At 50.5% G+C, this 14,631-nt stretch overlaps 1 protein-coding gene across 1 annotated transcript; it reads left to right on the top strand.

The window, feature by feature from the left end:
• Nucleotides 1-9,776: 9,776 nt before the first annotated feature.
• On the top strand, nt 9,777-12,879 carry LOC109768921 (uncharacterized). The gene is made up of 3 exons (XM_020327653.4): nt 9,777-10,207; nt 10,283-10,557; nt 11,308-12,879. The coding sequence occupies exons 1-3, from the start codon at nt 9,934-9,936 to the stop codon at nt 11,926-11,928; spliced, it is 1,170 nt and encodes a 389-aa protein (XP_020183242.1). The 5' UTR covers nt 9,777-9,933; the 3' UTR covers nt 11,929-12,879.
• Nucleotides 12,880-14,631: the final 1,752 nt, after the last annotated feature.

Here is a 14,631-nt window from a genome sequence, read left to right as displayed (position 1 = left end):
GGTCCTGAGGTGGTGCGGCTGGAGACACCGCTCTCCTGAGGCTCTTGGCAGAGCAGCTTCTTCTCTTCTTGGGGACAACCTCAGGAGGGTAGATGGCGCCTTCGTTGTCTGGGTCTTCGATCGCCGCAGCCTGGTAGGCGCGCTCGAGGGAGCACACCGCGTCCTTCTCCTCGCAGGCGATCGTGGTGATGTAGCGGTTCCCTGGCATCTTGAGGACGTTGTAGCCATGGTGGGTCACCGCCATGAAATTGGCCAGGGCCGGATATCCAAGGATGGCATTGTACGGAAGGCGGATGTGGGCGACGTCAAAGTCGATGAGCTCGGTGCGGTAGTTGTCGCGCTGGCCGAAGGTGACAGGGAGGTGGGTCTGCCCTATCGGAGTGGTGGAGCCGTCGGTCACTCCTGAGAAGGGCTTAGTGGGCTGCAGCTGATCATATGGCACTTGGAGGCGGTCGAACATCTCGATGGAAAGAACATTGTGCCCCGCACCGCCATCGATGAAGGTCTTGGTGACAAGGACATTGCTGATGACGGGCGAGCAAAGCATCGGGAGAGCGCCGACAGTTGCCGCGCACTTAAGCTGGTCAGACGAGTTGAAGGTGATGGTGCACTTGGACCACCTGAGCGGACGTGTGGCTTCGAGCCTGGGGGGGGCGTTCACCTCACGAGTGAACTGCTTGAAGATGTGCTGGGAGACTGGGGCCTAAGCACCACCCAAGATGCAGGCGATGGCGCGAGGCTCCTGGAAGCCCCTAGCCCCTCGTCCTGGTGGTGGTCGTCATTCCTTCTTGATGGTGGCGGCAGCGGAGGGAGGCCGCATTGCCCCGAGGACGGTCCTCACGAGGCTGGTCTCTCCAGGCGCCCTCGCGAGGCTGGCCTTGCCAGCGGTCCTCTCGAGGTTGGTCGCGCCACTCCTGGCGGGGACCGCGGTCGTCCCAACGTCCTCCACTTCTGCCTCCTCCGCGGCCGTAGTCTCGGTCGTTGCGCTCGAGGCGTCGACTGAGGCGCCCATCCCGAATGGCCCTGAGCTCCTGACAGTCATTGGTGTTGCGGCTGTGTACGTTGTGGAAGACGCAGAATGGACGGCTGCCCTTGGACGATTCTGGGTGGTCGTAGCCGTGCTTCATTTCTGGTTCAGCCGTGAGCACGGCAGCCCCCTTGCGCTTCACGTCCTTGGCCTTGGCCTTCTTGTCTTCTGGATCGACCGCTGGGAGTTCGAGGAGGGAGAGGTGCCCCTCCTCAGCTCTCGCGCACTTGGTTGCCATGTTGAACATCTCCAGAGCCATGCACAGGTCCTCATGGATGGCGAGCTCCTCCTTCATCTTGACATCGCAGACGCCATCGGAGAACGCCGAGATGATGGCTTCGTCCGAAACCTTGGGGATCTTGAGGCGAACGTTGTTGAAGCGTTGGATGTACTTCTACAGGGTCTCCCCTGGCTGCTGCTTGATGCGCCGCAGGTCACCCACGGCAGGCGGGCGGTCGCGAGTGCCCTGGAAGTTGGCGACGAAACGCTCGCGCACTCGCCCCAGGAGGATATCGATCCCGCGGGCAGATTCAGGAGCCACAAGCGCGCGCCATCCTTGAGGGCCATGGGAAACTAGTTCGCCTTGACCTTTTTGTCGCCGCTGGCCGCCTCGATGCTTAGCTCGTAGAGCTGCACGAACTCCGCAGGGTCGGGGGTGCCATCGTAGCGTGGAGGCAGGTCGGGCTTGAACTTGCCCGGCTAGACGACGTTGCGTAGCTCAGGGGTGAAGGTGCGGTAGCTAGCTGTGGTCACCGGAGCCCGTCGTGGAGGTGGAGCCTGACCTTGGTGCTCGCGCACCACCACTGCAGGCGGCGCGCGGTCTTTACGTGGTGGTGGAGGGAGCGCTGGAGCACCTTCTTGCGGCCGCTGGACCTCCCGGCAACTTTCCTGTTCGCACGCGGGCATCCTGCGTGGTAGGTCACGCCGTGGGGCCGCGCGTCTTGGACCGAGGGCGACGTCCTGATGGGTAGGTGGCGGAGGCGCTCCATGGGCTACGTCGCCCTTAGCAGGCAGCGGGCGAGGTAATGAGAGGGACGGTGCAGGCGAGCCCCCAGCCGCGCTGACTAGCTCAGCGATGCGGTCTAGCCAGTCTTCGTAGAGGTCGTCGACTGGGCGGTAGCGCAGTAGCTCACGCACCATGAGCAATGCAGCCTGCGCGTTCGCCGGGCCATGATGAGCGTGGGACGACGAGCCGGCGGAGTCAGGACAGGGTGGCGGTGCATTCGTCCCACCGCACGGAGGGGTGCATCGACGAAGCTTGCTGCTCGTGCCCCGCCGGGCCGGTGGTGGCGTTGGCGGCAGGTGATGGAGAATGATGGGGAGGCCCGCCGACGGGCGCCGTCTGGGCAACGCGAGGCGCGAGAGCGGCTCGACGCTCAGCACGGGCTCGACGAGCATCAGCCATGGAGACAGTGGAGCAGCGACGAGTCGATCGACGGAAGAGAGGCTTCGACGCACCCCTACCTGGCGCGCCGAATGTCGGATTCGGGGTTCCGCAGACCCTTGAGAGGTTCGAACTCTGGGGTGCGTGCGAAGGACTCCCTCTTCCCAGCCTGGCGGCTCAACGATTCCACAGCCTATCTCGACGAACCCAAGGGACAAGGGACAAAGCAGTTTATCCTGGTTCGGGCCACCTTGCGGTGTAATACCCTATTCCAGCTTTGTGGTGGATTGCCTCGAGGGGCTGAGGATGAACTAGTACAGTGGATGAACAGCCTCAAGAGGTGAGGTGTTCTTCAGCTCGATGAGCTGGTGAGGTGATTTTGGTGGAATTGATCCGTTCCCCCTTATGGTGGTGGCTAAGTCCTATATATAGTGGCCTTGGTCCTCTTCCCAAATGTAGGTGGGAAGGGATCCCACAACGGCCAAATTCAAAGGGAGACAACTAGTACAAGATATCCTGACAAAAGTAGTCTCCGCCTGCAAAAGGCTCTGGTGGTGATGCTGAGTGGGCTCCACGATGACCTCCGTCCTGTCGTCCTGGCGGTCTTGATCTCGTTGCACCGATATGGAAACCTTTAGTTGATTCCTCGGGACCCTGCACCTGCGCTTGCCTCCTTAGAACCAAAAAGGAAGCTGGTACACTGCGCCCGCTGATGCCCGTCTGGCCTTGGTTGTCATGGCTCACGTCATGTGAACCTCGCGAGGTGCACCTTGCATTGATATCTCCGCTCCTCGGGAGCCAGCCTAGTGAGGCCACCCCTCAGGGAGGTCTTGGTGTCGTCCGCCTCGCGAGGCTTGTCCCCTCGCGAGGGTCTTGGGTCGTTGTTGCTGAAGCTGGGCCGTACAGGGCCGTCGACGGAGCCACACCATGGGCCTCAGGCAGGCAAGTCTGGGCACCCCCGTTCCCAGGACGTCGACATATGGGGCCTTAGCATGACGACTTTCCGACTATCTACTACAACATGTTTTGACCAGCTCCGACGAGGGAGGGGCGATGACGGTGGCGTGCCTTCGGTTCACTTCAGTGCTTGTAGTCGTTGCTAGGTGGTCTATGGATTTGGATGTAATTTTTATTATTTTTTGTGTTCGTTATACTGCCATGATTGAAAATGAATAGATCGGAAGTTTTCTCGCATTTTTTTCTGATCTTTCTGAACATATTGAGCAGGGCTTAGCGCATCTATAGCCGGGTACCTCAAACCCGCCTCATACGCCCGGGCGGGCCGCCCGGTCACTGTCCGGTCACGTTTTTTCGACCCGGACGGACGCCTCAAACGGGCCTCAAATGACCGGGATGACCGGCACCCCTCATATCTAGCCCAAATGGGTGAATATGGGGGTGCCTGGGTGCGTCTGGGCACGGCGGTCACGTCGGTTTGACGGCAGGGTCCCACGCGGAAACGCCCGGAAACCCGGCGGTTCGACGGACGCCGCGTGGCGCCGCTTCGGCTCGTCGCCCAAGACCAAATCCGGCTATTTAAGCGCCGGTGTCCCGCAACCATAACCCATCCACCTCCACCCTCTTAGTGCCGCCAGTCCGAGCCCATCCACCTCCTCCCTCTCCTGCTCCAGCGCTCTGCCCACGGTCCGACGCTCCGCCCACGCTCTCGCACTCCGCCATGGTCTAGAGCAAGATCACCTACTACGCCATGCTGACACGCCGGAGCGCCTCTACGAGATCCAGCAGGATTTTCGGGTGAGGCAAGCCGCACGCGCCGCCCGCATCGCTGTCGGGGTTCCTCCGGACTCGCCGGAGCCGGAGGAGGAGGAGGAGATGGCTCTGATGGAGGTGGAGGAGGCGGAGCAGCGGGAGCCGGAGCTGCCGGAGCATCAGCTGCCTGGCTTCAACATGGAGTAGGCGGAGGCGGATTTCGTCGTCACTCAATCCGACAAGATGGCGGAGCAGCAGGCCATCCTGGAGTCCACTGAAGGCCAACTGGGCGTTTCTCCGGCAGGAGCAGACGGAGTCCGATGCACTCTTCGCCGAACTCGATGCAGAGGAAGCCGGAGCGGAGCAGTCGGAGGAGCCGGAGCCGCAGCTGCCGCCCATGCTGCCGGAGCCGGGCACGTAGATCATTGACATCTCCGACGACGAGTAGGTAAGTGATTGACATAGTACATAAGTTTATTTTAGTTTGCATGTTTTTTATGGATTTGAGAATCCAGCATGAGATGTCTGGATGCAACTATTGAAATTTAAGGAATACCCGGTCATTGGCCGCGCGTCGGCGGGTGTTTGAGAGGCCGGATTTTCCAAGTCCGGCTGTAGATGCTTTTACAGGCTCCTCCCTAGTCCACCAGGGCGCCGCTGTCTTCCTCCTCTGGATCTGGCCGTCCATCGCCCCGTCGACGCAGAAAATTCGGCTGTGAGCCAACAGCCAAAGCGTCCCTCTGACTCCTAGCAAATCCAGAAAGATGGCCCTCTAATTTGTCACCATTGCTTCGCTAATTCGATCGCATCTCTGGACCACCCGCGATGGGTTTCCCACGCGCAATGAGACAGTTCATCAGGGGCCATGAGTAGAAGTCAACCTACCTTCCAGCTAAAATTCGATGGAAACTCTAGCTAGCTACATGATGCACAGCCCATGCACGCACGGGCGCACGACTGCTCTTGGAGCGAAGAGCCGGGCGCATGCATCCATGCATACATACGATGCGTTGACCCGCCTGCAGGAAAACGTACGGGGCAAACGACATCGCATATTCCCTGGTTTCGATCATGTACACTAGACAACACATGCATACTGGAGTAGTATCTCTTCTCAACCCCCCTCCGTAATGGTAACCAATAATTGTATAGTACAAGAACTACAAGAGTGGTAGCATTAGAATAGCTAGCGCATGCACTGTGAAAAACCCTGCCTTCTCTTCGATGGTTCTGTGAAAAAACCTCGAACCAACGTACTACACCATTGACAGTTCTTTTACATAGTTATTAGTACCCATGGAAAAAATTACCATCGACGTCGGGAAAATTGAGCGGCCGGGCCGGCCGACGGGGGATTTCTTCCGCAGTGCCGACGCTCGTACCGTTCGTTTCCACACTGATCACCCTGGACCGTACGTGACATGCTCACAGCCTGGATCGATCACACCACCTACTCCACTACAACCATGAACCTAACGTCTCTCGTGCCGTACGTAAGTACGTATACTATTGTCAGTGTCAGTGGATTCTTTACTTGGTTTGTCCATACATTCTTGACTTGCTTGGTTGTGCATCTATGCATAGTTAGTCAAGCAGCTCTATAGTGTAGGCACTCGAGAGATGAGAGTGGGATGGACATTCTTTTCTTGTCTTCTAGTAACTAGTTACTCCGACCTGTGCATGGCTAGCAGCATTTCCCGCTTTCACGTGGAAATGGACCTCGCGAAGCATGCATGGAAACGGTCCCCGGACCCCGGTCGATCATATATACATACATACAAGCAGGGTACCAGACGTTGTCAGAGACTCGACGACAGTCGAATTTGTTCCTATCGTACCTCTACGTGCTGTACGTGATGGGCTTTCGATTTGTAGAAGGAAAGTCCCATCATTTTTGCATCAATACTGCATATATTGGCGGCATGCATGCATGTTAGTTGCTCGGTTGACTTGTATCCGGTCGCCAAGTTACCTACCCATTCTGTGATTAATTTGGTCCACATATTTGCGAGGCCACCAACCTCTATGATCTTCCATCCATCTTACACCAGCAGTGCAAGTAGCTTCATGCTAATCTTATTTTGTCTAACTAATTTTTGTTTTTTAGTCTTAACCAATACTTTCTACTTATGTGAATAAGTTCAGCAGTAACATAGTTTCAAAACTCCAAACTGACCAAAAAACTAATTAAATATACTCCAATCCCTATGGTATATACTTCCAATCAGTGCCCGGGGCTACCCCTTTTCGAAAAGAAAAAAACCTTCCAATTACTACGTACTGCCCCCTTGTTCAGAGTGCATATGAGTACAAGAACAAGGTAGCTATTATAAATCTTTGATGCATGTGTGAGTTACTCAAGGTCACGGACTTCACTTGACTTGCTACAGTCCATATTGTACGTGCTGACATGCTTGTATGCACATGATCAAAGCAACCCTAGCTACCAGCTACTCTTGAGAATTCTTCTCTGAATTTATGTTTTTCTTTTGCGTTCTCTGCAATTGGGGCTAATGAAATATTCTAAAACACGATACTGATCACTGTGATGAGCAATGATCGAGATGGATGTGACACTAACCCTACCTATTGCTATTACTACCTAGGCGCCTAAATCAAATCGTGTCATATGACTTGACACAAGGAATGTTTATCTCAATCAATATTTCCAAGAGTGAATTAATTAACAAAATTAAAAGATCGTGTATGATTTTAAATTCTGTAACCAACGGCACTAGTACAAATATTAGCTTAATTTCAAGTCGGTAGCTAGAGTCGATTTTCACCAAAAACAAATTCAGCGGACACCACAAAGCTAACTCACTCGTTAGAAAAAATGACAAATTCTGGAAAACGCCTATTTTTTTGCTAGAGATGTTCTTAGTCTAATTGATAGTCAAGATAAATCTCAAAATGCGCACAAGCCTTTTAAACCCGAAAGGAGGTAATGGTTCAGAGTCGATGTTGTCTTAGAATAAAAAGAGAAAGAAAATCCTAAAGTACAATAAATATGATCCCTGGTCGATGAGACATAAGGTCTTGGGCCGCCTGGCAAGCTACTTCATCGATTCACAACACGACTTTGTCTGCTATGGCATTTCTTCCGTCGTGGGCATGTTGATGTCTCCCTCTGTTCAACGAAGCTCCAGCGGCAACGTGTGGCAGTTTTGCCTTTTCCCCCTGAAGGGCTTCATTGCTTTTCTTGCAGGGTCTTTTTGCAAAGTGTTGTATTATGGGTACCTCTGAATTTTGGCTACGTGTGGTTTTGTAACTATGCTCATGAATGAATGCACATGGTTTACCTAAAAAAAGTACCATAAATAAACCAGAAAAGAAAAATCTTTTTTGCCAGAAAACTTTTGACCTATTCATCTTCAATCATAGCAGTATAACAAACACCGGAAATAATAAAAATTACATCCAAATCTGTAGACCACCTAGCGACGACTACAAGCATCGAAGCGAGCCGAAGGTGCGCCATCGTTATCGCCCTTATGGGAGTCTGACAAAACTTTTTGTAGTAAACAGTTGGGAAGTCATCGTGCAAAGCCCCATATATAGGACCAGCGCACCAGAACAACAACAACCACTGATGAAGAGTAGCGTAGATCGGAATGATCGAAACTAAAGACACACGAACGTAGATGAACAAATTTGAGCAAATCCACCAAAGATAATCTGTCGGAGACACGTCTCCACACACCCACCGGCGATGCTAGATGCATCACCGGGACGAGGGCTGGGCGAGGAGAATCTTATTCCATCTTCAGAGAGCTACCGCCATCTTGTCTTTCTGAGCAGAATACAAATCCTAACAAAACTCGAAGAAACACGTAAAAACGGACGCTCCCGCCGGCAAGGGCTGGGATCCACGGGCCACAATGGTCCTCAAAAATCTTTTTTTATGGAAGAAACCATTTTTTTAACACAGCACAATCAGAAAACGAAAATCTTAAAACTACAGGAATAGTTTTTTTTTTTAGGTTTTTACGTAGGTGTAACATTTTTGGTAGTTGGAATGGGGTTAGACCTTGCGCTAGGCCTGGATCCGCGCGACACCATCCCACAGGGAGGCCGATCGACGCCGGGACGACCCGTGCATGGTGCATGCGTCGCTCCGTGCATGGATCAACGCACTGCAAAAGGCAAAGAACGGAATAGAAAAGGCAGAGTAGACCTCTCTACCAGCTAGCTCATGATACGAAGAATTTATTTCACATCCATCGATCACCAATCGCACCGCTAAAGCATAAACCCTGGCCGCGCTCGCACCCCATGCATGCATGGACCACCCAGCTGCAGTGCCCACACATGAGCTGCCTCTCCACACCTGCCTGCATGCATGCTTGCGTGTGGAGGAATCACAGTGCGTTGGAATATAATGTCACCGCCAGCAAGAGAGTGAGAGAGTCACAGTGCTGCCTTAATTTCTCAGAACCACCAAAAACATAATTTCAGGGATTAATCCCCTCAAACTTCATGGCAAAAAGATATTTTCTTAATTTGCAATACGGAAGGAAAACATTTCCCTTTTTCTTGACGAAAAAGCGAAAGATACGTTGCGAAAAAGACCGGATCAAGGAACCCAGGGTGACGAGCCGGCCAGGATGCACAATCCACAAACGAGAGATGCAAGCACCCATCTCAGTCACAGGAGCGGTAGCCGCCCAAAGTTGTTCTCATCCTGGCTGGTCATTTTCGCCTCTTTAACTCCCTTTGTTGGTGACCACTTCTTCCCAAAAGGTCACTGGTGCCGTTTCTCGATCGAGTGCTGCCCAAGTGTCCATCCACGAAAATCGTGTAGCACAGTTTGGTTTTATCCCAACCCGGCCGGCCTATCATATACTCCACTATGAATTTTGCCTTGTTTGGCAAAATTCATCCGAAAATCCTTCAACTCAAAGGACCCGGCTAGTTAATTGGATTAATAAATACTAACATAACAGGTGGTAGGAACCAAGTTGTTTTCTTCAAGTTCAACCGTGATGCGTGACGGCTCTAGCTACTAGTAGTAGTTTATAATCATCAAATGTATTGTCTTGGATCTTGCAAGGAATTCCAGCTCAAGACCAACAAGTCTGTCGACCTAGCTAAAGCACCAAAGGCACACATCACATCAGTAGGAACACTACGTGCACCTAGTCCCTTGTATTCTCCTTTTATTTTATTTTCTACCATGCACCTTCGGTAATTCAATTACCACGTTGATACAATTTTTATACAAGCTATAAAGTAGAACTTTCCACATTCCTTCTAAAAGCTACAGTTAATGTGTGTGCGTTCATAGGGGTAAATGTATGCGCGTGTATATGAGCGCTTGCGTTTGTACTATGTTTAAAAGAAGCTACAGTTAATTTATTTTAGATCATATACTACAGTATGCCATGATATTCCATGTACAAATATACCGGCATGATTTAAGCAATTATACATGCTGTAGGGAATCATATATCACAAAAAGGTTTCATCATGTCAAATCAATACATGTACATAGTTGTACCACTGTATTATTAAGGCTAGCCAGTGCTTAGTAGCCACTACAGTAGCTACTAGCCATTAATTATTACCAAGTTAATCATCGGTTCAATCAAAACTAACCAGGATGATTAAGCAAAGCCTCCACTCCAGTATATATCGATGGTGCAAACTCCACTCTTATCCTCTCTCCCTCCCACCTACTTGCGCACCCCCAAATTGCTTGCCTTTCCTCAGCCATCTGGTTGCCCTAGCTAGCTGGCTCGCCGGCCTGCTGCTACCGTGCGCACACGCGCGCTATGCGGGCAATAGGCACGGCGAGGGAGAGCCGGCAGCCATGAGCAGAGACGTCGACGAAGGAAGCGTTTCGGCGGCGACAGCAGGAGCAGGAGGAGGAGGGGAAGTGGGTGGCGAGGCGGCGGCCGGCGTCAGCGACGAGGCGGCAGTCGACTCGCATGAGAACGACCTGGTGATGCCGGGATTCCGGTTCCACCCGACGGAGGAGGAGCTGATCGAGTTCTACCTCCGGCGCAAGGTGGAGGGCCGGCGCTTCAACGTCGAGCTCATCACCTTCCTCGACCTCTACCGCTTCGACCCATGGGAGCTCCCCGGTACATAGTCATACACACACATACAGCACCGCTTAACTCAAATTGGGGTCTTGATTAATTTCTTGGTGTTGGCAGCAATGGCGGTGATTGGGGAGAAGGAGTGGTTCTTCTACGTGCCCCGGGACCGCAAGTACCGGAACGGCGACCGGCCGAACCGGGTGACGGCGTCGGGGTACTGGAAGGCGACGGGGGCCGACAGGATGATCCGCGGCGAGAACAGCCGGCCCATCGGCCTCAAGAAGACGCTCGTCTTCTACTCCGGCAAGGCCCCCAAGGGCGTCCGCAGCAGCTGGATCATGAACGAGTACCGCCTCCCGCCGCCCACCACCGACGCCGATCTCTTCTACAAGGTAATTGCTCCGATCGAGCGAGCGAAATTCGACTAGGGTTTTGGAATTTGGAGGCCAGACTTAAGACCCCGGAAATTCCTCATCTCTTGATTGGTTTTTGTTTTGCAAATTCTTGGGAAGCTAGCTATATATCAGCCGTTGTTCATGCTGTTAATCATTGATTTGATCTGCTTTTTGTTCACTGCTAGCTTTTTTGTTGGTTGGCATGATTTACATGAACATGTGACATGCCTTTCCTCTCTTTCTTTTCAGATCTAAGAGCTTAGGGTTCGCTTTTTGCTCGTTCTTTTTGGCATACATATGGACATGTACAAATGCTACCATGTTGAATTCAGAATTCCTCTTATAGCCAGCTAGATACCACTTGCATGTCCTCCAGATTCTTCAAATTAACTATTTGCATGTCCAAGCTAAACAGTCGATTCAGTTCCCCTTTGCTCAAATATTCAGATCCGAACTTAATTGAAGCATTTAATTCCATCTCACAGCTAGCACTCACTTCATATGAAAAGCATGCACCCTGTTCCTCAGTCCTCACTCAATTTACTGCAACCTATGCCACCTAGCTAGTATCATGTACGTACTCGTGTAAGATCTTTGGTATTGGCAGTAATTTCTTTAGCTTTGACATGTTGCAGTAAATTTTGAATTCCTAATTTGATCGTTCTTGGTTTTTCGACAAAGGGTGGATTTGATCGTGCTTGCTTATGTAGTTTATCCGAAGTTTCACAAAATGTCTCATGCATGCAGTCCGAGATCTCGCTCTGCCGCGTGTACAAGCGCTCCGGCATCGACGACGGCCACGGGCGGCCCTCCTCCAGCAACGTCCAAGCGTCGTCCTCGGCGAGGCCGGGCACCTCACGCACCATTATTCCGCCGGCTGGCCAGCAGGTGTCATCACCGTTGTCCACGCCGATGTCACCGACGCAGCAGCCCAGCTTCCACGGCATACTCGGCCAGGGCGAGTGCTCGCCGGCGCCGCTGCCAGCCATCATGGACCAGGCCACCGCGCAGCTGCATCAGCCTCCGCCTCCTCCTCCTCCGAGGCCGAGCGCCTTTGCGTCGGCGATGAGCTCAACGATGTCGGTTGCGCCGGCCGCGAGGAGCTGCACGTACTCGCTCATGGCCCTGGCAGACGCACCCATGATGGGCAGCAGTTCCACGCCGGGGGACGAGCTGAGCCGGCTGGTGGGCCACAGCCAGGCCTACCCTAACCACCCGGCCGTCGGCAGCCACTTCCTCCCCTCACCATCGTCGTCGCAAATTCCGCCCCACGGAGAGATGCCGGTGTCGCCGGCCGACAAGCTTTGGGATTGGATCCACCCTGACACCACAGGCAGCAGGGACTACGGCAGTTCTAGTTTTAAATGACTCCAAAACCAAGTAAATGCAGTCTTGTTGACAGGAGGTTGCATTGCATATGCCAGTGGGCAGTGGCACTGGGCATAATTCGTAGGTTTTCACAGCCACGGTTAACTCTGAAAACCATCAACCTAGACTTTACATTATAGCCTTTCACCACTCCACAGCAAGTGGTATATATGATTCAGAACTAAATTAAGATACGTATAGCACTGATGTTGTAAGCACAAGTTGGTGTTCAGTCAGTCTAAATGTTCAGCTTCATGTCTTAGTTAACTCCACAGCAAATGAGGCTAGTTTATTTCGGTGAATGGTGATCACCCAAAATCTAAGCCTCTGGCAGGCAGTTGTTTCTAGCATTTAATCTGCATGGCACATGAAATAATGTGTGCATGATTGGCGGGAGACCGTTGCAGCAGGGGTTGTTTCTTTCTGCATGAGTGGGGGGAAGACTTGCAGGCGCGGTAGGTACGTGTCAGATAAGGCGAGGATTAACCGGCGTGTGCATGGAATAATCCATGTGATTATTGCTCTTGCTCTTTTGCGTAGTGTTTTGCTCATTGCTGTGAGCCACTGGCTGCAAAAGGTAAGGATACATATGCCGCATGCATGTTTTGCATGCATGGTTAGAGTTCGTCTGTGCTGAAGTGCATGTGCCGGCCGGCCGGCCAGGCAAGAATGACTGGGCGAGATGCCTGTCGATTTGTATGTATCTGCTATTTGATTGATGGAGAAGACAATCTACTGGCAAATGGCGTAAAGACTAGTTCGTAATTTTGTTGTTATATACATGCATGCTGGATGCAATAGCTAGGTTTTGGCCGGTTTCGCTCTCTGCACTCTAGGATGTTTGTTACATCAATTTAGGTTGTATGATGATGGCAGCCGACTCTGCTATTCATTAATTGTAATACCCAACTACAATTCTCCAATTTGCCTTGTTGCATATTTAGAGATAAATCTACCGGAGCCATTAGAAAACAATTGGCCGCATGCATCTCTCCGATGCAGAGGCCGGGGGAAATCCTCATTTTCAAAAAAGTAAAATAGAAAACAATTCAGTACACTTATACACATATTATGCATATAAAGTATGAAGCGAAGTTTGTTTTAAAGCATACACTTTCACCTATCCAAAATTAAGTCTTTTTGGACTTTGACATGATAGTCTTGAAGATGGTATTTTGACTATCAATTTTTCTTTTGTGCAAACAGCCTTCCATAAAAATACAAGTAAATTCTAGTTTTTAATTCATCTTTTGACATTTTTCTTAAAGGATTTACCCCCATTTAAGGGATTTCATCTGTTTTGCCCCATTTAACCAAACTCATGCCACATTTATACAAAAAAATGCCGTCGAGAATGTTATGTCAAGTCGGTCCCACCTGTTAAGGCCACGCGTTCACCTGCCAGCTCAGTTCATCCTTCTGTTCAGCTCCACACCCGTCTGGTCCCACGTTACACGCCTCTTCAATGGTACATGGTCGAACCGTGTGCTTGCAGCTTCAACACATGTCCCTGTCACCTACAAAAACCTATCCCTAGACGTGTGCGAGAGTGAGGGGAGGATACAAAAATGGTGTGCCTCGAGTTTGGTCATGGCGTGACTTAGCCAACTGGATGACCGTGAAGTGAGAGGGCGAGCGCGTGAAGAAACCGATTGCGGAGGAAAACCCTTCTATGTGGCATGCATGTATACTCTAAAAGATTAGACCGTGCTCAAAATAAATAAAGGTAAAGTGTGGCATAATTTTCGTTAAATGACGTAAAATGGATGAGAATCCTTTAAAATGGGGGTAATTCCTATCAAAAAAATTCAAAAAAGGAGGTATACACAAGAATTTACTCCAAAAATAATTATGCATTGTAAAAGCACATGTGATTAAATTTTGTAGTACCAGTTTGATAGTTTGAGTATTTCTAATTTGTTTTTAGGTCAAAAAGTGTGTTTTTGTTCTTACAAGTGTGGACTAAATTAGGATTTGAATGTTAAGAAATGTTTCTAAATAGACAAATTTTAGCATGGTCCCTCTTACCGTTTCCTTTGTTCCACATATAAGATTTATTTGAAGTCAAACTATGCAAAGTTTGATTAGATTTACATTTAAAATATCAACATCCATAATACTAAAGTTATATAGTATGAAAATTAATTTCTTGATGCATCTAATGATATTGATTTTATATTGTTAATATTGATATTTTTCCAATAAATTTGATCAAACTTTATAAAGTTTAACTTCAGTCAAATTTTATATGCAAATTGAAAAGAAACAGGGGGAGTACTTAATTCGTTCCGCTAGCTAGCCAGCATGCATTGCAACATTATGAGCATGATTATGACAACCAGGGACGGGACTACATGATATGTGTACTCGTTTCTACATATGTAGGAGAAGCAAATCTCGATGGGAAAAGAACCCTGTATATCGGGTTGGAGGTGTATATAATCACGCGCCTTGATTAACGATTCAGAAAAGCTCTAGTCACACAAGACAGAAGTTTCAGAGAAAGGCATATATTGCTTCGAACAATGATGATCTAGCAATTAAGCTGGTCCAGCTTCGAGCCGGTCTATGGCACGCATTTTGCCAGATGTTAGTGTTACTATGATGACGAGCACCACGCCGCATTTGCATTTCCTTTAGGCCGGCCCACTGCGTCCATGATCACACGCTCCTTCACTTATATGCACACATGCATATACCCCA

This window comes from Aegilops tauschii, chromosome 1 (assembly GCF_002575655.3).
Source record: "Aegilops tauschii subsp. strangulata cultivar AL8/78 chromosome 1, Aet v6.0, whole genome shotgun sequence".
NCBI classification, from domain to species: domain Eukaryota; kingdom Viridiplantae; phylum Streptophyta; class Magnoliopsida; order Poales; family Poaceae; genus Aegilops; species Aegilops tauschii.
Note: the sequence above shows the minus strand (reverse complement) of the source record. Positions and strands in the feature narration are given on the sequence as shown.